The sequence below is a fragment of the Anopheles funestus genome, chromosome 3RL (assembly GCF_943734845.2).
Source record: "Anopheles funestus chromosome 3RL, idAnoFuneDA-416_04, whole genome shotgun sequence".
Taxonomy (NCBI): Eukaryota; Metazoa; Arthropoda; class Insecta; order Diptera; family Culicidae; genus Anopheles; species Anopheles funestus.
Window position 1 is genome coordinate 79383926 of NC_064599.1, and position 23574 is coordinate 79407499.

The window sequence follows — 23574 nt, forward strand, 5'->3', positions numbered from 1 at the left end:
AAATCTGGATTTTTTATAATTTTTTGATATATTCCGGTCGACAAAAACGAAAGAAACTAACGAAAAATAAGTTAAAACACCAAGAGAGCATCCCTCAAAGAGGTAACATTAACCGCTGTTCGATTTGCAAGCAACCGAAAAATTCCGAAAACGAACACCAAAAACGCATTTTTACACCAAGAGAGCATCCAATCGAGGAGGTAACATCTAGCTGGTACTGAAAAGCTTCCGCTAGCCTCCGCGATGCTATAATGGCGCTAATTAGTTTTAGCGCCACCTGCACTATGGTGGAGAATAGTGGAAGCTGCTAATTAAAAATGCTTTTAGCGCCACTATGACAACTGTGGAGACTAGCGGAAACACTACCAGTTCGATGTTACCTCCTCGATTGGATGCTCTCTTGGTGTAAAAATGCGTTTTTGGTGTTCGTTTTCGGAATTTTTCGGTTTCTTGCAAATCGAACAGCGGTTAATGTTACCTCTTTGAGGGATGCTCTCTTGGTGTTTTAACTTATTTTTCGTTAGTTTCTTTCGTTTTTGTCGACCGGAATATATCAAAAAATTATTAAAAATCCAGATTTTTATTATTTCAATAAATAAATTTATACACATGCAACCATTTTATTATTGTAAATTATCATTTTACATCAGTTTTACATCCACATCCGGACGTTAGTCAATCTGCACTCGCTTTATATGTCGGCGGTGGCGGAACCGGATTAAATATCAGCTTACGACGCTCATTCCGTGGCGGAATTTTCTTCGCTTCCGGCGTTAAGTAAAACTGTAGGAAAAATCGTTTTGTGTTTTTCTTTCAGTGGCACGGACCAGATACGATCTTTTGTTCGTAAGCGGAAATAAACCGATGCCGCGGTACCGATCTTAACACACTTTTTCGGATCGATTCGTTTCTTTCTCAGTTATATCAACGACGGTGCTTCCTTTGTTTCTTTCACGGCACGATGAGCCAGATTGACCTGATGCTTTTCACCTCGCGGGTGGGACAGATGATGCCCTCGTTGGATCTTAGTAGATATCCTTGTTCAGATCGATCTTTTCCGGCGCTAGCTGGTGCAATCGTTGACGCCGGCACCATTTGCTCTCGCCTGCGCCGCCGGTGTTGTCACTGGCATGGTTTTGGTAATCCATGCTGCTGCAATATGAAAGAGACGTTGGTTTTACTCTGGGAACAGGTAGTTTTCACTTAATAACTTACCAAACGTTGTAGTTATCGGTAAAAACAGTAGAAATATTACGCTAACAACCATCCAGCGCGTCCCTTGGAGAAAAATGGCTTGACATTGATGACAGCACTGACAGTTCGTGCTGTCGCCGATGCTAGCGCCATGCGTTTCATGGTGGAAATTGGCGGAAGCTCGTCTTCTCTGAAAATCACAAATTATTAATTAAATTGTTTGTAATTAGCTATATAATCCATTAAAATAACGAGGAAAATAAACTTATACATCAATTAAAATATGAAATTACCTTGTTTGATTGGTGGTCGATCTTCTCGATGGTGGTTCGTAAACGAACATAAAGCGATGCCGCGGTACAATACCGTCCGTAAATTCCGGATAGTCGCTTTGGAAGACAAGGACTGTTGGCCATTCTCCGGATCGTGCTGCTACGTCACCTGATAACCGGGGCGATCGATCTTGGTGAACTTTTTCGGCTCGATGCGTGGTTTTTCCGGTCGTATAACTCACGGTGCTTCCTTCGCTTGTTTCGCGGCACGATGTGCCAAATTGGCTTGATGATTTTTGCCATAACTGTGGGTCAGATGCTGCAGCGTTTTATCCTTGTTTAGATCAATCTTTTCCAGCGCTGGCTGGTGCAATCGTTCACGCCGGTACCACTTGCTCACGCCTGCGCCGTCGGTGTTGCCACCGACATGGTTTGGGTAATCCATGCTGCTGCAATATGAAAGAGACGTTGGTTTTACTCTGGGAACAGGAAGTTTACAGTAAATAACTTACCAAACGTTGTAGTTATCGGAAAAACAGTAGAAATATTACGCTAACAACCATCCAGCGCGTCCCTTGGAGAAAAATGGCTTGACATTGATGACAGCACTGACAGTTCGTGCTGTCGCCGATGCTAGCGCCATGCGTTTCATGGTGGAAATTGGCGGAAGCTCGTCTTCTCTGAAAATCACAAATTATTAATTAAATTGTTTGTAATTAGCTATATAATCCATTAAAATAACGAGGAAAATAAACTTATAAATCGATTAAAATATGAAATTACCTTGTTTGATTGGTGGTCGATCTTCTCGATGGTGGTTCGTAAACGAACATAAAGCGATGCCGCGGTACAATACCGTCCGTAAATTCCGGATAGTCGCTTTGGAAGACAAGGACTGTTGGCCATTCTCCGGATCGTGCTGCTACGTCACCTGATAACCGGGGCGATCGATCTTGGTGAACTTTTTCGGCTCGATGCGTGGTTTTTCCGGTCGTATAACTCACGGTGCTTCCTTCGCTTGTTTCGCGGCACGATGTGCCAAATTGGCTTGATGATTTTTGCCATAACTGTGGGTCAGATGCTGCAGCGTTTTATCCTTGTTTAGATCAATCTTTTCCAGCGCTGGCTGGTGCAATCGTTCACGCCGGTACCACTTGCTCACGCCTGCGCCGTCGGTGTTGCCACCGACATGGTTTGGGTAATCCATGCTGCTGCAATATGAAAGAGACGTTGGTTTTACTCTGGGAACAGGAAGTTTACAGTAAATAACTTACCAAACGTTGTAGTTATCGGAAAAACAGTAGAAATATTACGCTAACAACCATCCAGCGCGTCCCTTGGAGAAAAATGGCTTGACATTGATGACAGCACTGACAGTTCGTGCTGTCGCCGATGCTAGCGCCATGCGTTTCATGGTGGAAATTGGCGGAAGCTCGTCTTCTCTGAAAATCACAAATTATTAATTAAATTGTTTGTAATTAGCTATATAATCCATTAAAATAACGAGGAAAATAAACTTATAAATCGATTAAAATATGAAATTACCTTGTTTGATTGGTGGTCGATCTTCTCGATGGTGGTACGTAAACGAACATAAAGCGATGCCGCGGTACAATACCGTCCGTAAATTCCGGATAGTCGCTTTGGAAGACAAGGACTGTTGGCCATTCTCCGGATCGTGCTGCTACGTCACCTGATAACCGGGGCGATCGATCTTGGTGAACTTTTTCGGCTCGATGCGTGGTTTTTCCGGTCGTACAACTCACGGTGCTTCCTTCGCTTGTTTCGCGGCACGTTGTGCCAAATTGGCTTGATGATTTTTGCCATAACTGTGGGTCAGATGCTGCAGCGTTTTATCCTTGTTTAGATCAATCTTTTCCAGCGCTGGCTGGTGCAATCGTTCACGCCGGTACCACTTGCTCACGCCTGCGCCGTCGGTGTTGCCACCGACATGGTTTGGGTAATCCATGCTGCTGCAATATGAAAGAGACGTTGGTTTTACTCTGGGAACAGGAAGTTTACAGTAAATAACTTACCAAACGTTGTAGTTATCGGAAAAACAGTAGAAATATTACGCTAACAACCATCCAGCGCGTCCCTTGGAGAAAAATGGCTTGACATTGATGACAGCACTGACAGTTCGTGCTGTCGCCGATGCTAGCGCCATGCGAATCATGGTGGAAATTGGCGGAAGCTCGTCTTATCTGAAATTTTTCAAAATTTTAGAATTTTTAGATTATTTGTTATTTTACTCTGTTTTTTTATTTCAAGCATTATTAGAGTGAAAAGAAACTCATTGCAACCCATTGGCATTAAAATAAAACAATTTAATTTTTTTTGCAAAATTTCCCAAAAAATCGTAAGGGGTAAGCCTTATAAAATTTTCGAGTGAAAAATTTTTTTGAATTTTTTTTCTGATTTTTTATTCTTTTTTTAATTTAAAGCACTATTTAAGTGAAAAGAAACTTATTGCAACAAATTCCCATCAAAATATATCACATTTAAAATTTTTGCTACATTGCTCAAAAATGAGGAAAATTTTACATTTTCTCAAACAGGGTAAGGAACTTGGTTCCTCGACTAACTTCTGGCACAGACATCTGAGGGCATGGCTGTCCAAGAAGAAAATGTAGCCATTGGTGCCATCTATCGACCACTGGTTAAAGTGTGGCGATCCGTTGGATACCGACCGAGTTATAGGCAAAAGTTGGTGCAAAAATGAGGAAAATTTTACATTTTCTCAAACAGGGAATGGAACTTGGTTCTTCGAATAACTTCTGGCACAGACATCTGAGGGCATGGCTGTCCAAGAAGAAAATGTAGCCATTGGTGCCATCTATCGACCACAGGTTAAAGATTGACGATATGTTAAATACCGACCGAGTTATAGGCAAAATTTGGTGCAAAAATGAGGAAAATTTTCATTTTTTTGTTGATTTTTTTATTATTTTTCACTCTTTTTTTTATTTCAAGCATTATTAGAGTGAAAAGAAACTCATTGCAACCCATTGGCATTAAAATAAAACAATTTAATTTTTTTTGCAAAATTTCCCAAAAAAATCGTAAGGGGTAAGCCTTATGAAATTTTCGAGTGAAAATTTTTTTTGAAATTTTTTTCTGATTTTTTATTCTTTTTTTAATTTAAAGCACTGTTTACGTGAAATAAAACTTATTGCAACAAATTCCCATCAAAATATATCACATTTAAAATTTTTGCTACATTGCCCAAAAATGAGGAAAATTTTACATTTTCTCAAACAGGGTAAGGAACTTGGTTCCTCGACTAACTTCTGGCACAGACATCTGAGGGCATGGCTGTCCAAGAAGAAAATGTAGCCATTGGTGCCATCTATCGACCACAGGTTAAAGATTGGCGATCCGTTGGATACCGACCGAGTTATAGGCAAAATTTGGTGCAAAAATGAGGAAAATTTTCATTTTTTTGTTGATTTTTTTGATTTTTTTATTATTTTTCACTCTTTTTTTTATTTCAAGCATTATTAGAGTGAAAAGAAACTCATTGCAAACCATTGGCATTAAAATAAAACAATTTAATTTTTTTTGCAAAATTTCCCAAAAAATCGTAAGGGGTAAGCCTTATGAAATTTTCGAGTGAAAATTTTTTTTGAATTTTTTTTCTGATTTTTTATTCTTTTTTTAATTTAAAGCACTATTTAAGTGAAAAGAAACTTATTGCAACAAATTCCCATCAAAATATATCACATTTAAAATTTTTGCTACATTGCCCAAAAATGAGGAAAATTTTACATTTTCTCAAACAGGGTAAGGAACTTGGTTCCTCGACTAACTTCTGGCACAGACATCTGAGGGCATGGCTGTCCAAGAAGAAAATGTAGCCATTGGTGCCATCTATCGACCACTGGTTAAAGTGTGGCGATCCGTTGGATACCGACCGAGTTATAGGCAAAAGTTGGTGCAAAAATGAGGAAAATTTTACATTTTCTCAAACAGGGAATGGAACTTGGTTCTTCGAATAACTTCTGGCACAGACATCTGAGGGCATGGCTGTCCAAGAAGAAAATGTAGCCATTGGTGCCATCTATCGACCACAGGTTAAAGATTGACGATATGTTAAATACCGACCGAGTTATAGACAAAAGTTGGTGCAAAAATGAGGAAAATTTTCATTTTTTTGTTGATTTTTTTTATTATTTTTCACTCTTTTTTTTATTTCAAGCATTATTAGAGTGAAAAGAAACTCATTGCAACCCATTGGCATTAAAATAAAACAATTTAATTTTTTTTGCAAAATTTCCCAAAAAAATCGTAAGGGGTAAGCCTTATGAAATTTTCGAGTGGAAAATTTTTTTGAAATTTTTTTCTGATTTTTTATTCTTTTTTTAATTTAAAGCACTATTTACGTGAAAAGAAACTTATTGCAACAAATTCCCATCAAAATATATCACATTTAAAATTTTTGCTACATTGCTCAAACATGAGGAAAATTTTACATTTTCTCAAACAGGGTAAGGAACTTGGTTCCTCGACTAACTTCTGGCACAGACATCTGAGGGCATGGCTGTCCAAGAAGAAAATGTAGCCATTGGTGCCATCTATCGACCACTGGTTAAAGTGTGGCGATCCGTTGGATACCGACCGAGTTATAGGCAAAAGTTGGTGCAAAAATGAGGAAAATTTTACATTTTCTCAAACAGGGTATGGAACTTGGTTCTTCGAATAACTTCTGGCACAGACATCTGAGGGCATGGCTGTCCAAGAAGAAAATGTAGCCATTGGTGCCATCTATCGACCACAGGTTAAAGATTGGCGATCCGTTGGATACCGACCGAGTTATAGGCAAAATTTGGTGCAAAAATGAGGAAAATTTTCATTTTTTTGTTGATTTTTTTGATTTTTTTATTATTTTTCACTCTTTTTTTTATTTCAAGCATTATTAGAGTGAAAAGAAACTCATTGCAACCCATTGGCATTAAAATAAAACAATTTAATTTTTTTTGCAAAATTTCCCAAAAAAATCGTAAGGGGTAAGCCTTATGAAATTTTCGAGTGAAAATTTTTTTTGAAATTTTTTTCTGATTTTTTATTCTTTTTTTAATTTAAAGCACTGTTTACGTGAAATAAAACTTATTGCAACAAATTCCCATCAAAATATATCACATTTAAAATTTTTGCTACATTGCCCAAAAATGAGGAAAATTTTACATTTTCTCAAACAGGGTAAGGAACTTGGTTCCTCGACTAACTTCTGGCACAGACATCTGAGGGCATGGCTGTCCAAGAAGAAAATGTAGCCATTGGTGCCATCTATCGACCACTGGTTAAAGTGTGGCGATCCGTTGGATACCGACCGAGTTATAGGCAAAAGTTGGTGCAAAAATGAGGAAAATTTTACATTTTCTCAAACAAGGAATGGAACTTGGTTCTTCGAATAACTTCTGGCACAGACATCTGAGGGCATGGATGAAGAAAATGTAGCCATTGGTGCCATCTATCGACCACAGGTTAAAGATTGGCGATTCGTTGGATACCGACCGAGTTATAGGCAAAAGTTGGTGCAAAAATGAGGAAAATTTTCATTTTTTTGTTGATTTTTTTGATTTTTTTATTATTTTTCACTCTTTTTTTATTTCAAGCATTATTAGAGTGAAAAAAAAACTCATTGCAACCCATTGGCATTAAAATAAAACAATTTAATTTTTTTTGCAAAATTTCCCAAAAAAATCGTAAGGGGTAAGCCTTATGAAATTTTCGAGTGAAAAATTTTTTTGAAATTTTTTTCTGATTTTTTATTTTTTTTTTAATTTAAAGCACTATTTAAGTGAAAAGAAACTCATTGCAACAAATTCCCATCAAAATATATCACATTTAAAATTTTTGCTACATTGCTCAAAAATGAGGAAAATTTTACATTTTCTCAAACAGGGTAAGGAACTTGGTTCCTCGACTAACTTCTGGCACAGACATCTGAGGGCATGGCTGTCCAAGAAGAAAATGTAGCCATTGGTGCCATCAATCGACCACTGGTTAAAGTGTGGCGATCCGTTGGATACCGACCGAGTTATAGGCAAAAGTTGGTGCAGAAATGAGGAAAATTTTACATTTTCTCAAACAGGGTATGGAACTTGGTTCTTCGAATAACTTCTGGCACAGACATCTGAGGGCATGGCCGTCCAAGAAGAAAATGTAGCCATTGGTGCCATCTATCGACCACAGGTTAAAGATTGACGATCCGTTGGATACCGACCGAGTTATAGGCAAAAGTTGGTGCAAAAATGAGGAAAATTTTCATTTTTTTGTAAATTTTTTTGATTTTTTTATTATTTTTCACTCTTTTTTTTATTTCAAGCATTATTAGAGTGAAAAGAAACTCATTGCAACCCATTGGCATTAAAATAAAACAATTTAATTTTTTTTGCAAAATTTCCCAAAAAAATCGTAAGGGGTAAGCCTTATGAAATTTACAAGTGAAAAATTTTTTTGAAATTTTTTTCTGATTTTTTATTCTTTTTTTAATTTAAAGCACTATTTAAGTGAAAAGAAACTTATTGCAACAAATTCCCATCAAAATATATCACATTTAAAATTTTTGCTACATTGCTCAAAAATGAGGAAAATTTTACATTTTCTCAAACAGGGTAAGGAACTTGGTTCCTCGACTAACTTCTGGCACAGACATCTGAGGGCATGGCTGTCCAAGAAGAAAATGTAGCCATTGGTGCCATCTATCGACCACAGGTTAAAGTGTGGCGATCCGTTGGATACCGACCGAGTTATAGGCAAAAGTTGGTGCAAAAATGAGGAAAATTTTACATTTTCTCAAACAGGGAATGGAACTTGGTTCTTCGAATAACTTCTGGCACAGACATCTGAGGGCATGGCTGTCCAAGAAGAAAATGTAGCCATTGGTGCCATCTATCGACCACAGGTTAAAGATTGACGATCCGTTGGATACCGACCGAGTTATAGGCAAAATTTGGTGCAAAAATGAGGAAAATTTTCATTTTTTTGTAAATTTTTTTATTATTTTTCACTCTTTTTTTTATTTCAAGCATTATTAGAGTGAAAAGAAACTCATTGCAACCCATTGGCATTAAAATAAAACAATTTAATTTTTTTTGCAAAATTTCCCAAAAAATCGTAAGGGGTAAGCCTTATAAAATTTTCGAGTGAAAAATTTTTTTGAAATTTTTTTCTGATTTTTTATTCTTTTTTTAATTTAAAGCACTATTTAAGTGAAAAGAAACTTATTGCAACAAATTCCCATCAAAATATATCACATTTAAAATTTTTGCTACATTGCCCAAAAATGAGGAAAATTTTACATTTTCTCAAACAGGGTAAGGAACTTGGTTCCTCGACTAACTTCTGGCACAGACATCTGAGGGCATGGCTGTCCAAGAAGAAAATGTAGCCATTGGTGCCATCTATCGACCACTGGTTAAAGTGTGGCGATCCGTTGGATACCGACCGAGTTATAGGCAAAAGTTGGTGCAAAAATGAGGAAAATTTTACATTTTCTCAAACAGGGAATGGAACTTGGTTCTTCGAATAACTTCTGGCACAGACATCTGAGGGCATGGCTGTCCAAGAAGAAAATGTAGCCATTGGTGCCATCTATCGACCACAGGTTAAAGATTGACGATATGTTAAATACCGACCGAGTTATAGGCAAAATTTGGTGCAAAAATGAGGAAAATTTTCATTTTTTTGTTGATTTTTTTATTATTTTTCACTCTTTTTTTTATTTCAAGCATTATTAGAGTGAAAAGAAACTCATTGCAACCCATTGGCATTAAAATAAAACAATTTAATTTTTTTTGCAAAATTTCCCAAAAAAATCGTAAGGGGTAAGCCTTATGAAATTTTCGAGTGAAAATTTTTTTTGAAATTTTTTTCTGATTTTTTATTCTTTTTTTAATTTAAAGCACTGTTTACGTGAAATAAAACTTATTGCAACAAATTCCCATCAAAATATATCACATTTAAAATTTTTGCTACATTGCCCAAAAATGAGGAAAATTTTACATTTTCTCAAACAGGGTAAGGAACTTGGTTCCTCGACTAACTTCTGGCACAGACATCTGAGGGCATGGCTGTCCAAGAAGAAAATGTAGCCATTGGTGCCATCTATCGACCACTGGTTAAAGTGTGGCGATCCGTTGGATACCGACCGAGTTATAGGCAAAAGTTGGTGCAAAAATGAGGAAAATTTTACATTTTCTCAAACAAGGAATGGAACTTGGTTCTTCGAATAACTTCTGGCACAGACATCTGAGGGCATGGATGAAGAAAATGTAGCCATTGGTGCCATCTATCGACCACAGGTTAAAGATTGGCGATTCGTTGGATACCGACCGAGTTATAGGCAAAAGTTGGTGCAAAAATGAGGAAAATTTTCATTTTTTTGTTGATTTTTTTTATTTTTTTATTATTTTTCACTCTTTTTTTATTTCAAGCATTATTAGAGTGAAAAAAAACTCATTGCAACCCATTGGCATTAAAATAAAACAATTTAATTTTTTTTGCAAAATTTCCCAAAAAAATCGTAAGGGGTAAGCCTTATGAAATTTTCGAGTGAAAAATTTTTTTGAAATTTTTTTCTGATTTTTTATTTTTTTTTTAATTTAAAGCACTATTTAAGTGAAAAGAAACTCATTGCAACAAATTCCCATCAAAATATATCACATTTAAAATTTTTGCTACATTGCTCAAAAATGAGGAAAATTTTACATTTTCTCAAACAGGGTAAGGAACTTGGTTCCTCGACTAACTTCTGGCACAGACATCTGAGGGCATGGCTGTCCAAGAAGAAAATGTAGCCATTGGTGCCATCTATCGACCACTGGTTAAAGTGTGGCGATCCGTTGGATACCGACCGAGTTATAGGCAAAAGTTGGTGCAGAAATGAGGAAAATTTTACATTTTCTCAAACAGGGTATGGAACTTGGTTCTTCGAATAACTTCTGGCACAGACATCTGAGGGCATGGCCGTCCAAGAAGAAAATGTAGCCATTGGTGCCATCTATCGACCACAGGTTAAAGATTGACGATCCGTTGGATACCGACCGAGTTATAGGCAAAAGTTGGTGCAAAAATGAGGAAAATTTTCATTTTTTTGTAAATTTTTTTGATTTTTTTATTATTTTTCACTCTTTTTTTTATTTCAAGCATTATTAGAGTGAAAAGAAACTCATTGCAACCCATTGGCATTGAAATAAAACAATTTAATTTTTTTTGCAAAATTTCCCAAAAAAATCGTAAGGGGTAAGCCTTATGAAATTTACAAGTGAAAAATTTTTTTGAAATTTTTTTCTGATTTTTTATTCTTTTTTTAATTTAAAGCACTATTTAAGTGAAAAGAAACTTATTGCAACAAATTCCCATCAAAATATATCACATTTAAAATTTTTGCTACATTGCTCAAAAATGAGGAAAATTTTACATTTTCTCAAACAGGGTAAGGAACTTGGTTCCTCGACTAACTTCTGGCACAGACATCTGAGGGCATGGCTGTCCAAGAAGAAAATGTAGCCATTGGTGCCATCTATCGACCACAGGTTAAAGTGTGGCGATCCGTTGGATACCGACCGAGTTATAGGCAAAAGTTGGTGCAAAAATGAGGAAAATTTTACATTTTCTCAAACAGGGAATGGAACTTGGTTCTTCGAATAACTTCTGGCACAGACATCTGAGGGCATGGCTGTCCAAGAAGAAAATGTAGCCATTGGTGCCATCTATCGACCACAGGTTAAAGATTGACGATCCGTTGGATACCGACCGAGTTATAGGCAAAATTTGGTGCAAAAATGAGGAAAATTTTCATTTTTTTGTTGATTTTTTTGATTTTTTTATTATTTTTCACTCTTTTTTTTATTTCAAGCATTATTAGAGTGAAAAGAAACTCATTGCAACCCATTGGCATTAAAATAAAACAATTTAATTTTTTTTGCAAAATTTCCCAAAAAATCGTAAGGGGTAAGCCTTATAAAATTTTCGAGTGAAAAATTTTTTTGAAATTTTTTTCTGATTTTTTATTCTTTTTTTAATTTAAAGCACTATTTAAGTGAAAAGAAACTTATTGCAACAAATTCCCATCAAAATATATCACATTTAAAATTTTTGCTACATTGCCCAAAAATGAGGAAAATTTTACATTTTCTCAAACAGGGTAAGGAACTTGGTTCCTCGACTAACTTCTGGCACAGACATCTGAGGGCATGGCTGTCCAAGAAGAAAATGTAGCCATTGGTGCCATCTATCGACCACTGGTTAAAGTGTGGCGATCCGTTGGATACCGACCGAGTTATAGGCAAAAGTTGGTGCAAAAATGAGGAAAATTTTACATTTTCTCAAACAGGGAATGGAACTTGGTTCTTCGAATAACTTCTGGCACAGACATCTGAGGGCATGGCTGTCCAAGAAGAAAATGTAGCCATTGGTGCCATCTATCGACCACAGGTTAAAGATTGACGATATGTTAAATACCGACCGAGTTATAGGCAAAATTTGGTGCAAAAATGAGGAAAATTTTCATTTTTTTGTTGATTTTTTTATTATTTTTCACTCTTTTTTTTATTTCAAGCATTATTAGAGTGAAAAGAAACTCATTGCAACCCATTGGCATTAAAATAAAACAATTTAATTTTTTTTGCAAAATTTCCCAAAAAAAAATCGTAAGGGGTAAGCCTTATGAAATTTTCGAGTGAAAATTTTTTTTGAAATTTTTTTCTGATTTTTTATTCTTTTTTTAATTTAAAGCACTGTTTAAGTGAAAAGAAACTTATTGCAACAAATTCCCATCAAAATATATCACATTTAAAATTTTTGCTACATTGCTCAAAAATGAGGAAAATTTTACATTTTCTCAAACAGGGTAAGGAACTTGGTTCCTCGACTAACTTCTGGCACAGACATCTGAGGGCATGGCTGTCCAAGAAGAAAATGTAGCCATTGGTGCCATCTATCGACCACTGGTTAAAGTGTGGCGATCCGTTGGATACCGACCGAGTTATAGGCAAAAGTTGGTGCAAAAATGAGGAAAATTTTACATTTTCTCAAACAGGGTATGGAACTTGGTTCTTCGAATAACTTCTGGCACAGACATCTGAGGGCATGGCTGTCCAAGAAGAAAATGTAGCCATTGGTGCCATCTATCGACCACAGGTTAAAGATTGGCGATCCGTTGGATACCGTCCGAGTTATAGGCAAAATTTGGTGCAAAAATGAGGAAAATTTTCATTTTTTTGTAAATTTTTTTGATTTTTTTATTATTTTTCACTCTTTTTTTTATTTCAAGCATTATTAGAGTGAAAAGAAACTCATTGCAACCCATTGGCATTAAAATAAGACAATTTAATTTTTTTTGCAAAATTTCCCAAAAAAATCGTAAGGGGTAAGCCTTATGAAATTTACAAGTGAAAAATTTTTTTGAAATTTTTTTCTGATTTTTTATTCTTTTTTTCATTTAAAGCACTATTTAAGTGAAAAGAAACTTATTGCAACAAATTCCCATCAAAATATATCACATTTCAAATTTTTGCTACATTGCTCAAAAATGAGGAAAATTTTACATTTTCTCAAACAGGGTAAGGAACTTGGTTCCTCGACTAACTTCTGGCACAGACATCTGAGGGCATGGCTGTCCAAGAAGAAAATGTAGCCATTGGTGCCATCTATCGACCACAGGTTAAAGTGTGGCGATCCGTTGGATACCGACCGAGTTATAGGCAAAAGTTGGTGCAAAAATGAGGAAAATTTTACATTTTCTCAAACAGGGTATGGAACTTGGTTCTTCGAATAACTTCTGGCACAGACATCTGAGGGCATGGCTGTCCAAGAAGAAAATGTAGCCATTGGTGCCATCTATCGACCACAGGTTAAAGATTGGCAATCCGTTGGATACCGTCCGAGTTATAGGCAAAATTTGGTGCAAAAATGAGGAAAATTTTCATTTTTTTGTTGATTTTTTTGATTTTTTTATTGATTTTCACTCTTTTTTTTATTTCAAGCATTATTAGAGTGAAGAGATACTCATTGCAACCCATTGGCATTAAAATAAAACAATTTAATTTTTTTTGCAAAATTTCCCAAAAAAATCGTAAGGGGTAAGCCTTATAAAATTTTCGAGTGAAAAATTTTTTTGAAATTTTTTTCTGATTTTTTATTCTTTTTTTAATTTAAAGCACTATTTAAGTGAAAAGAAACTTATTGCAACAAATTCCCATCAAAATATATCACATTTAAAATTTTTGCTACATTGCTCAAAAATGAGGAAAATTTTACATTTTCTCAAACAGGGTAAGGAACTTGGTTCCTCGACTAACTTTTGGCACAGACATCTGAGGGCATGGCTGTCCAAGAAGAAAATGTAGCCATTGGTGCCATCTATCGACCACTGGTTAAAGTGTGGCGATCCGTTGGATACCGACCGAGTTATAGGCAAAAGTTGGTGCAAAAATGAGGAAAATTTTACATTTTCTCAAACAGGGTATGGAACTTGGTTCTTCGAATAACTTCTGGCACAGACATCTGAGGGCATGGCTGTCCAAGGAGAAAATGTAGCCATTGGTGCCATCTATCGACCACAGGTTAAAGATTGGCGATCCGTTGGATACCGACCGAGTTATAGGCAAAATTTGGTGCAAAAATGAGGAAAATTTTCATTTTTTTGTTGATTTTTTTGATTTTTTTATTAATTTTCACTCTTTTTTTTTATTTCAAGCATTATTAGAGTGAAAAGAAACTCATTGCAACCCATTGGCATTAAAATAAAACAATTTAATTTTTTTTGCAAAATTTCCCAAAAAAATCGTAAGGGGTAAGCCTTATGAAATTTTCGAGTGAAAAATTTTTTTAAAATTTTTTTCTGATTTTTTATTCTTTTTTTAATTTAAAGCACTATTTAAGTGAAAAGAAACTTATTGCAACAAATTCCCATCAAAATATATCACATTTAAAATTTTTGCTACATTGCTCAAAAATGAGGAAAATTTTACATTTTCTCAAACAGGGTAAGGAACTTGGTTCCTCGACTAACTTCTGGCACAGACATCTGAGGGCATAGCTGTCCAAGAAGAAAATGTAGCCATTGGTGCCATCTATCGACCACTGGTTAAAGTGTGGCGATCCGTTGGATACCGACCGAGTTATAGGCAAAAGTTGGTGCAAAAATGAGGAAAATTTTACATTTTCTCAAACAGGGTATGGAACTTGGTTCTTCGAATAACTTCTGGCACAGACATCTGAGGGCATGGCTGTCTAAGAAGAAAATGTAGCCATTGGTGCCATCTATCGACCACAGGTTAAAGATTAGCGATTCGTTATATACCGACCGAGTTATAGGCAAAATTTGGTGCAAAAGTGAGCCTGAGTAGATTGACAAATTTACAGATTTTTTACCTGTACAGATTTTTTTGACCTTACAGGTCACGTCGGCCATTTCTGGCTTACTAGACTTTTTTTACCACGTAGCCGGATAGCCAGTCCTTGCTACGGGGGAACGGTCCGGATGGGATTTGAACCCGGTCCGGCCGTGTGGACTGGCGCCGTTTATCACATGCACCACCGGACCAGCAAAATTTTGAAAATTGATTTATTTTAATGAGAATTGGTTGAAAGAAGTTTCTTTTTACTCAAATAATGCTTTAAATAAAAAAAAGAATTAAAAATTTGAAAAATTAAAAAAAAAATTAAACCTAAGCAGAGGAGGATCCCGTTTCATGTCTTTGTCGATCAGACTAGCCCGCTTGTTCGCTTATACAGGTTTGTTAGTTAGGCAGAGCAGGAACGAAATGAGTCGTTAAACGAGCTGACTCCTAATAACGACTCATTCACTCTGAGTTGACTTACTGAAATGAGTTGTTATTCTCATCTCTAATTTCAACTAGCAAACTGATTCAAATTTAGCACTAGCAAAATTAGTCATGAAAACGTACCGTGTAGAACACACACAGCGGTACCGTACGTTTGGATCGTTTGGAAATTTCCAACCAAATCGGATCAAGGTTCCCAAGAGCGATTCATCATAAGAGAAAGAGACAGACTCTGACAGTAGCAAAGAATCTTTTCCTTTTTTCCTCGATTCTCATTCCAGAGTTGTACAAACTCGATCGCTTTAACCCCCGTTTTCTCGAGACTCTGCTTTATCTTTGTTTGGTTTACGTAAAACCAGACCAGTGGATGTGTTTCTATCAATGGCAGTCTATTAAACCTCACGCGGCTCAATCGTATCATTTCGTTTCGGATTGTTTTTTTTTGCACAGCGTCCCGATACAGCCTATCTCTGTTCCGGTGTCCGTCATTGATAAACTCGTAAAACAACATTATCAACACATTAAAGTGGGCCGAATTATGATCAACGGCGGTAGATAATCAGAAGCACAGAATGCATGTGACGATTCACCTAATAAATGAACACATCCCGCCTGGTTAAGGTTTCAGTGTCGAAAACGCAACGAAACTGTGCGTTAGTGCGATGAAACAAACATTACCATTTCTGGAAGGCATCGGGGCCTTCTTGCTGTTGTTGCTGTTAGTGTGTCCTAGTGGTGGCACGGCAGATCTTATAACGTTTCCGATTGATGCAAACGACCATGCCGTCGAATCGGTTTGTGTTGGTGTGAACGCTGGGATCTTCCCGCATCCGGATCGGACCCTCTGTCATGTGTACATCTCGTGCACTTTTGAGCAACCGATTGTCTACCAGTGCGCTGAAGGATTAGTCTTTGATCCGTCCTCACTTCGCTGCATTCCAGGCGATCGAAATGAATGTGCGGAAAGAAATGAACCGGACTGGAATGAGGTGTGCGCGGCTGTTTCGTATGCGTTCTACGCCAACCCGAACGTGTGCTGGGAGTTTGTGTTCTGTTCATATGGCACGGCTAACCGATTCACCTGTCCGATCGGTGAGATCTGGTCGCAAAAGGATGGTGCCTGTCTATCGGGTGATCGGGAAACCTGTGAGGTGCTGGACGTTGGGAACCTCTGTCAAGGTCGTCCCGATGGTGTATTACCACATCCGATCGTCTGTACGAGCTTTGTACAGTGCACAAACGGTGTAACTGCAGTGTTGGAGTGCCTGCGCGGAGAAGTGTTCGATGAAACCCTGGGACGCTGTATAGTGGGCAACACCGACACCTGTCAATCGACTGGAGATTTATGCCGTGGAGTAGCCAACGATCTTCGACCACATCCGAACGAGTGTCATTTGTTCGTGTTCTGTTCGCTCGGCGAAGCCTCGGTACTGATCTGCCCACCAAATGAGATCTTCCGTCCAGATATAAGATTTTGTGTTCCGGGCAATCGCGATACGTGCGAGTTCAGCAATGTGGAAACGGCATGTATTGGACGTCCACCAGGTGTAGTACCTCATCCAACGTCATGCGAACTTTATCTTTCGTGCAACAACGGTGTATCCACCGTCATGAGCTGTCCTGCTGATACGATCTTCAACCCACAAACTGGTGCCTGTGCCATCGGTGACCGTGATACCTGTGTCGTGACCGAGGGCCTTTGTGTACTGCAACCGGATGGTACTGTGCTGGAGCATCCAACCCGTTGCGGAATGTTTATCATTTGCCAGGGAGGCAATGCTGCAGTGAACCCTTGTCCACCAGGCGAGATCCTGCGTGTTGATGCACAGTTCTGCGTTCCAGGCAACCCCGACACCTGCGAACGGTTCCCACTGGAAACGATGTGCGATGGACGAGATGGTGGTCTCTTCTTACCACATCCAACGGACTGTACGCGATTCATCTTGTGTCAGCTAGGAGTTGCTACAGATAATGGATGTGAACCAGGAAATATTTTCAGCGCTCCAGCACAATCCTGTATACCGGGCAACACACAAACTTGCACTCCGCTTACTGGCGTGTGTGCCAATCAACCCGATGGAACTGTACTGCCACATCCCGACCGTTGTGACTTCTTCATCTGGTGCACGGAAGGTGGACCGACTGTTAACCCATGTCCTATTGGAGAGATCCTTCGACCGGATGCCCAGTTTTGTGTGCCTGGAGATGCAAACACTTGCGAACTCACTCCAATCGATCTAATGTGCATCGGCCAACCGGATTCCATACGTTTCCCTCATCCTACTGATTGTGCACTGTTTCTGTCGTGCCAGGGACAAAACGCAGTCGTCCAGGCCTGTCCAGCTGGTAGCATATACAACGCACAAGCACGCTCCTGCGTTCCTGGCAATCAGGCCACTTGTGAGCGGTTTGATAACATCTGTGTCGGACGTCCTGACGGCATCATTCCTCATCCTACCATTTGTACGGCTTACATCTATTGCGCTTCAAACGTAGCAGTATTCGAACAGTGTTCTCCAGGGTACATATTCGACGAAGTACTAGGCGGCTGTGTGGTTGGTAATACAAACACATGTGTTCCTGCGGACGGTTTGTGCGTAGGACAACCGGATGGAACAATTCTCGAACATCCAAACGAGTGCGATCTTTACATCCTATGTGTGGCTCAGCTATCCGCTGCGCTACGATGTCCACCAGGTGAGATCCTCAACGTTGAAGCACAGTTCTGTGTACCAGGCAATGCGAACACCTGCCAATTCCACCCAGTTGAAACCATGTGTCAAAACATGGCTGACGGAGCGATTTATCCTCATCCGAGCGATTGTTCTCTATTTGTCTTGTGTAATGCTGGACAAGCAATTGTAAACGATTGTCCAGCAGGAGAAATTCTACACCCTGCGACCGGCGATTGTAGACCTGGCAATACGGACACCTGTGAGTTCATCGGCCATATTTGTCAGGGTCGTCCAGATGGATGGGTAATAGAGCATCCGAACCTCTGTGGACATTTTATCTGGTGTCAGGACGGAGAAGTGCAGGTTCATTCGTGTCCACCAGGAGAAATCCTCCGACCAGATGCTCAGTTCTGTGTGCCGGGAAATCCATCTACATGTGAGTTTGAGCCCGTTGAACGGATGTGCCTCGGCGTACAAGACGGAACTATATATCCACATCCAACCGACTGTCAGCTGTACGTTCGTTGCCAAGACTCACAACCAGTGGTGGAGAACTGTCGTCCCGGAACTATCTTCCAAGCGACGAGCCAAAGTTGCGTAGCTGGCAATGGGAATACCTGCTCATTCCTCGATGGTACATGTGTTGGTCGTCCTGATGGAGTACTTCCTCATCCACAGGGCTGTGAACTGTTCCTCATATGCACCTCCGGTACTACGTCCGCTCTGCGCTGTCCAGAAGGAGAGATCTTGCATCCCGAGTTCCTCGTATGCGCCACCGGTAACGCTGATGATTGTACATTGGCACCGGTTACAACCGAACCTCCTATCATCTCGGTGTGCGAAGGACGACCTGATGGAAATTACACTCATCCTCTGCTTTGTTATCTGTTCATTCGGTGCACCAACGGAGATACGGAGATCCTATCTTGTCCGCCGAACCAGATCTTTGTTGGAGCAATTCGAGATTGCGCTCCGGGTAATCAGGAGACCTGTATACCGTTGTAAAACGGCTAGAAAAATATGTTTTACAAGCAAATACATAAATCAATAAATACGTTGTTATCTTAGTCCGGGCGCCTGCTTACTTCTTATCATTGTTTCGATAAACTGATGAAAGCAGTGAGGCTCAGCAATTGGATCAAATAAACATAGGTGGCTGGTTATAAAAACCATCGGCTTTATCGATTGAAGTGTTCATAAATTTCTACCGTTAACAATCACAAATTGAACGAAGAGTGTTAAAATGAAAGTATTGTGCCAACCAGAAACAGAACTGCAGGTCGTCAACAACCCGCGAGACAGAATATCTCCAACGGACAATCTGATTACATTATTATGAACTTTTTCAGTTCGAGATTAAAATCAGCATCTTCACTTTTCGTATTCAATTTGTTTAAATTTGTTTCAGGCAATTAATTAATTAATTTTTCGATAGTGAACTTACCAAAACGATCTATGATGCGTGGTCCGATACGCGACACTCAATTCCGGCAGTGAACATTGCAGATAACGTAACCATTGGCGATCGATCTTAAATGACCACATCTCACACGTTACACACTTCAGTATCGAGGTGACCACTCGCGGGTACAATGGGGAAAAAGTTAAAACTTCAAGCAGGAATCCTCCTGCTACTGGTGCTACTGGTCGTTCCAGCAAGCACAGAGGAAATATTACCGTATTTGATCAGCAAATCGGATCTTTCGATTGATTCGCTTTGTGTTGGTGTAAATGCCGGAATCTTTCCACATCCGGATCCTTCGCTCTGCCACGTGTTCATTACGTGTACAGTTGGAAAACCGACTACCTACCAATGTGCTGGAGAGTTTATCTTTGATCCGAACTCATTTAGCTGCATCCACGGCGATCGTAACCAGTGTGCGACACGTATCGAGCCCGACTGGGATATATTTTGTACCAATGTGTCGTACGCGTTCTACGAACATCCAACTATGTGTTCGGAGTTTCTGTTCTGTTCGCATGGTGAAGTAAAACGGTACTCGTGCCCGATTGGTGAGATCTGGTCACAGGAAGATGGTGCCTGTCAACCGGGTAATTGGGATACCTGCGAATTGCTACACATTGAATCCGCCTGCCAAGGTCATCCTGATGGCGTACAAGCGTATCCAACTGACTGTACTAGGTATCTGCAGTGTGATCAAGAACAGACCACTGTTATTGATTGTCCACGAGGCGAAGTGTTCGAGGAACAGGCAGGGCAATGCGTTGCAGGGAATACGGAAACGTGCGTGCGTATTGATAGCATTTGTCAAGATGCAAGCAATGGAACAATGCTGAAGCATCCGAATGAGTGTGATTTGTTCATTTCATGTCAAGAAGGGTCGGCAAATGCTCATCAATGTCCGACAGGCGAGATATTTAACGTGCAAGCCAAGTTCTGTGCCCCTGGCAATCCCGACACCTGTCATATTTATCCACTGGAATCAATGTGCCGGAATGCGCCCAGCGGTACGGTATACCCACGACCGGATGATTGTACGCAATTTGTGCTCTGTAATGGTGGAGAGCCTGCCGCAATGAAATGTCCTATCGGACAGATTCTACACGCTCCTACTAGATCCTGCCGCCCAGGTAATACCAATACATGCGAGTTGACCGGCAGCCTCTGCCAAGATCAACCTGATGGATTGGTGATCGCGCATCCGAACCTTTGTGAGATCTTTATTACGTGTCAAGGCGGTGCAGTGAGGATTCAATCATGTCCGAATCAGGAAATTCTTCGTCCAGATACTCAATCCTGTGTGCCGGGAAATTCGCTTACCTGTGAGTTTGAGCCAGTTGAAAGGATGTGCATAGGACAGATGAATTCAGTAAACTTCCCACATCCTACGGATTGCTCAATGTTCGTAATGTGTAATTTACAGAACGCACTCACTCAAACCTGCCCGGCTGGTAGCATATACAGCGCATTAACGCGCTCTTGTGTTCCTGGCAACGAATCCACCTGCGAGCAGTTTGATACCATTTGTACCGGACGTCCTGATGGGATCATTCCTCATCCGACCAAATGTACCGCTTTCATCTATTGCTCCTCTGGCCGGCCAATATTCGAACAATGTGCACAGGGTACGGTCTACCAGCAAGGATTGAGTGGTTGTGTGGTAGGCAATACGGAAACTTGCACACACGCCACCAATATCTGTACCGATCAACCAGATGGAACAACGCTGGATCATCCAAACGAATGCAATCTTATTGTCATGTGTATGATGCAACAACCAGCTGTGATGTATTGCCCTGCAGGTGAAATATTTAACACCAGAACTAAATTCTGTACACCAGGTGATGCCGAAACGTGTCAGATGCATCCGGTAGAAACTATGTGTGCGAATAAGCCCCATGGCTCTGCGTATCCTCATCCGCACAATTGCACTCAGCTTGTTCATTGCAATAGCGGTCAAGCGATCGTATCAGCCTGTCCAGATGGACATGTCTTACACCCTGGCAGTGGATCTTGTCGACCTGGAAATACCAACACATGTGAGTTGATAGAAAACGTGTGCCAAAATCAGCCTGATGGTTTAATATTGAAACATCCGAGCCATTGTGGACATTTCATCTGGTGTCAGAAAGGATCGATGTCAGTTCAATCATGTCCCAGTGGAGAGATTCTTCTTCCAGAAGCTCAGTTGTGTTTGCCGGGAGATGCAAACAAATGCGAATATCATCCAATTGATCAAATGTGCTTAAACAAGGCCGATTACACACGCTTCCCTCATCCTGCGGAATGTTCAAAGTTCGTGTCGTGCCAAGGACAGAAGGTAGCTGTGGAGAGTTGCCCTATTGGAAGTATCTACCATGCTTCAACGCGTTCTTGCGTTCCTGGACATGAAGCCACTTGCGAGCGGTTTGATAGGTTGTGCGTCGGGCGTCCTGATGAAATCATTCCACATCCATTGGTTTGTACGGCATACATTCATTGCGCCTCGAAGGTGGCAGTATTCGAACAGTGTGCTCAAGGAACTATATTCGATCGAGAACAACGAGGCTGTATCGTAGGAAACACTAAGTCATGTGTGAAGGATAATGATTTGTGCGCAAATCAACCGGATGGAACAATTATTGGACATCCAAACGAGTGTGATCTTTACATCATGTGTTTGGCGCACCGGCCTGCTCCATTGCGGTGTCCAGACGGAGAAATCTTTAACGCAGAAGCGCAGCTCTGTGTACCAGGTAAGATCCTCGAAGACTCCTGTCAATTCGATTCAATAGAGGAAATGTGTGCAAATATGAAGGACAACACCATATATCCTCATCCAAATGATTGCACTCAGTTTGTAAAATGCAACGGTAGCAAGGCAATAGTAAACGATTGTCCAGCAGGAGAGATCCTACACGGTTTGTCCAAATCATGCCAACCCGGAAATACGAAAACGTGCAAATTCTTCGACCGAGTTTGCCAAAATCAACCTGATGGAGCCGTCTTCGAGCATCCAAGCCTCTGTGGACAGTTTATTGAGTGCCGCAATGGTGGTGAAACGGTTCATTCATGTCCAGAGGGAGAAATTCTCCGACCAGATGATAAGCGTTGTGCGCCGGGAAACACATCGACGTGTGAGTTGGAACCGATCGATCAAATTTGCATTGGAAAACCAAATGACCGACAATACCGGCATCCTACCGACTGTCAGCAGTACGTTCGTTGCCAAGACTCACAACCAGTGGTGGAGAACTGTCGTCCCGGAACTATCTTCCAAGCGACGAGCCAAAGTTGTGTAGCTGGCAATGGGAATACCTGTTCATTCCTCGATGGTACGTGTGCTGGTCGTCCTGATGGAGTACTTCCTCATCCACAGGGCTGTGATCTGTTCCTCATATGCACCTCCGGTATTACGTCCGCTCTGCGCTGTCCAGAAGGAGAGATCTTGCATCCCGAGTTCCTCGTATGCGCCACCGGTAACGCAGATGATTGTACATTGGCACCAGTTACCACCGAGGCTCCTATCGTTTCGGTGTGCAAAGGACGACCTGATGGAAATTACACTCATCCTATGCTTTGTCATCTATACATTCAATGCACCAACGGAGATACGGAAATTCTATCTTGCCCATCGGACCAGATTTTTGTGGGAGTCATCCGAAACTGCGCTCCGGGTAATCAAGGGACTTGCATACCACTTTAAATAAATGTGTCTTTATTTGTTTTCAAATGCATTAATAAAATTTTAATCTCATGGCTTAAACAGCATTGGTTAAGTTTGCTGTGTTACGATGAGGCTGGTAGAAAATCAATAATATCACCAACATCGTAATCGTAATGTTGTATCAAATTTTGATCAAACGCAACAAATTATCACAAACGATAAAACTTCTATAACAACTAGTGCCAGTTAGAAGAAAGAGCTTGTTACTAGATCAATGTGATATGGCAATTTTGAAATCATAAATTCTCAAAGCTTTTTTTTACCAGAACTCTCTTGCTGATATATTATCGATATGTTTCAATGATATCGCTGATGATGATCGTCGGTAGATAAACACAGAAAAGTCCCCTTTTTTAAACGGGGATGCACCGACGACAGTTGCATCGCCCAATAAATATTCCAAATTTAGCTGGTAGTGCCTTCAGTATCACAGAATCATCCAACTTGAAGTTGTTACAATGAAGCAACAATT

The 23574-nt window shown here is 39.9% G+C and overlaps 3 protein-coding genes and 1 long non-coding RNA gene across 11 annotated transcripts in view; 3 read left to right on the plus strand and 1 right to left on the minus strand.

The window, feature by feature from the left end:
• Positions 1-965: 965 nt before the first annotated feature.
• LOC125770057 (MOXD1 homolog 2-like) overlaps positions 966-23574 on the minus strand; it is a 503823-nt gene continuing 481214 nt past the window's right edge. The window contains exons 20-25 of one of the 6 annotated variants that reach the window (XR_007419133.1): positions 2741-2908; positions 2250-2677; positions 1979-2146; positions 1488-1915; positions 1216-1384; positions 966-1152 (exon numbers count right to left, since the gene is read on the minus strand). The gene's annotated coding sequence lies outside the window, so the exon portion shown is untranslated. Of the gene's footprint in view, positions 1153-1215; positions 1385-1487; positions 1916-1978; positions 2147-2249; positions 2678-2740; positions 2909-3011; positions 3440-3502; positions 3671-23574 lie in introns of all 6 variants that reach the window. The other 5 variants (XR_007419132.1, XR_007419135.1, XR_007419134.1 and 2 more) reach the window with 5 other exon arrangements.
• Positions 6912-14129, plus strand: LOC125770068 (uncharacterized). 3 transcript variants are annotated; one of them, XR_007419142.1, is made up of 4 exons: positions 6912-7661; positions 9773-11005; positions 12612-13133; positions 14036-14129. It is a non-coding gene; the product is annotated as an uncharacterized LOC125770068 (long non-coding RNA). The 3 variants fall into 3 exon arrangements; XR_007419143.1 differs by lacking the exon at positions 9773-11005 and having other exon boundaries at positions 6912-8183; XR_007419144.1 differs by lacking the exon at positions 12612-13133 and having other exon boundaries at positions 14036-14117.
• Positions 14994-18951, plus strand: LOC125770054 (multiple epidermal growth factor-like domains protein 11). The gene has a single exon (XM_049439236.1). The coding sequence runs from the start codon at positions 15922-15924 to the stop codon at positions 18937-18939; it is 3018 nt and encodes a 1005-aa protein (XP_049295193.1). The 5' UTR covers positions 14994-15921; the 3' UTR covers positions 18940-18951.
• Positions 19519-23186, plus strand: LOC125770053 (multiple epidermal growth factor-like domains protein 10). Its single transcript, XM_049439234.1, has one exon. It carries the CDS (start codon positions 19527-19529, stop codon positions 23079-23081), a length of 3555 nt encoding a protein of 1184 aa, XP_049295191.1. The 5' UTR covers positions 19519-19526; the 3' UTR covers positions 23082-23186.

Bases quoted from the DNA above. Each gene is read 5' to 3' on its own strand.
- LOC125770054 (XM_049439236.1), top strand. From the start codon at position 15,922: ATGAAACAAACATTACCATTTCTGGAAGGCATCGGGGCCTTCTTGCTG.
- LOC125770053 (XM_049439234.1), top strand. From the start codon at position 19,527: ATGGGGAAAAAGTTAAAACTTCAAGCAGGAATCCTCCTGCTACTGGTG.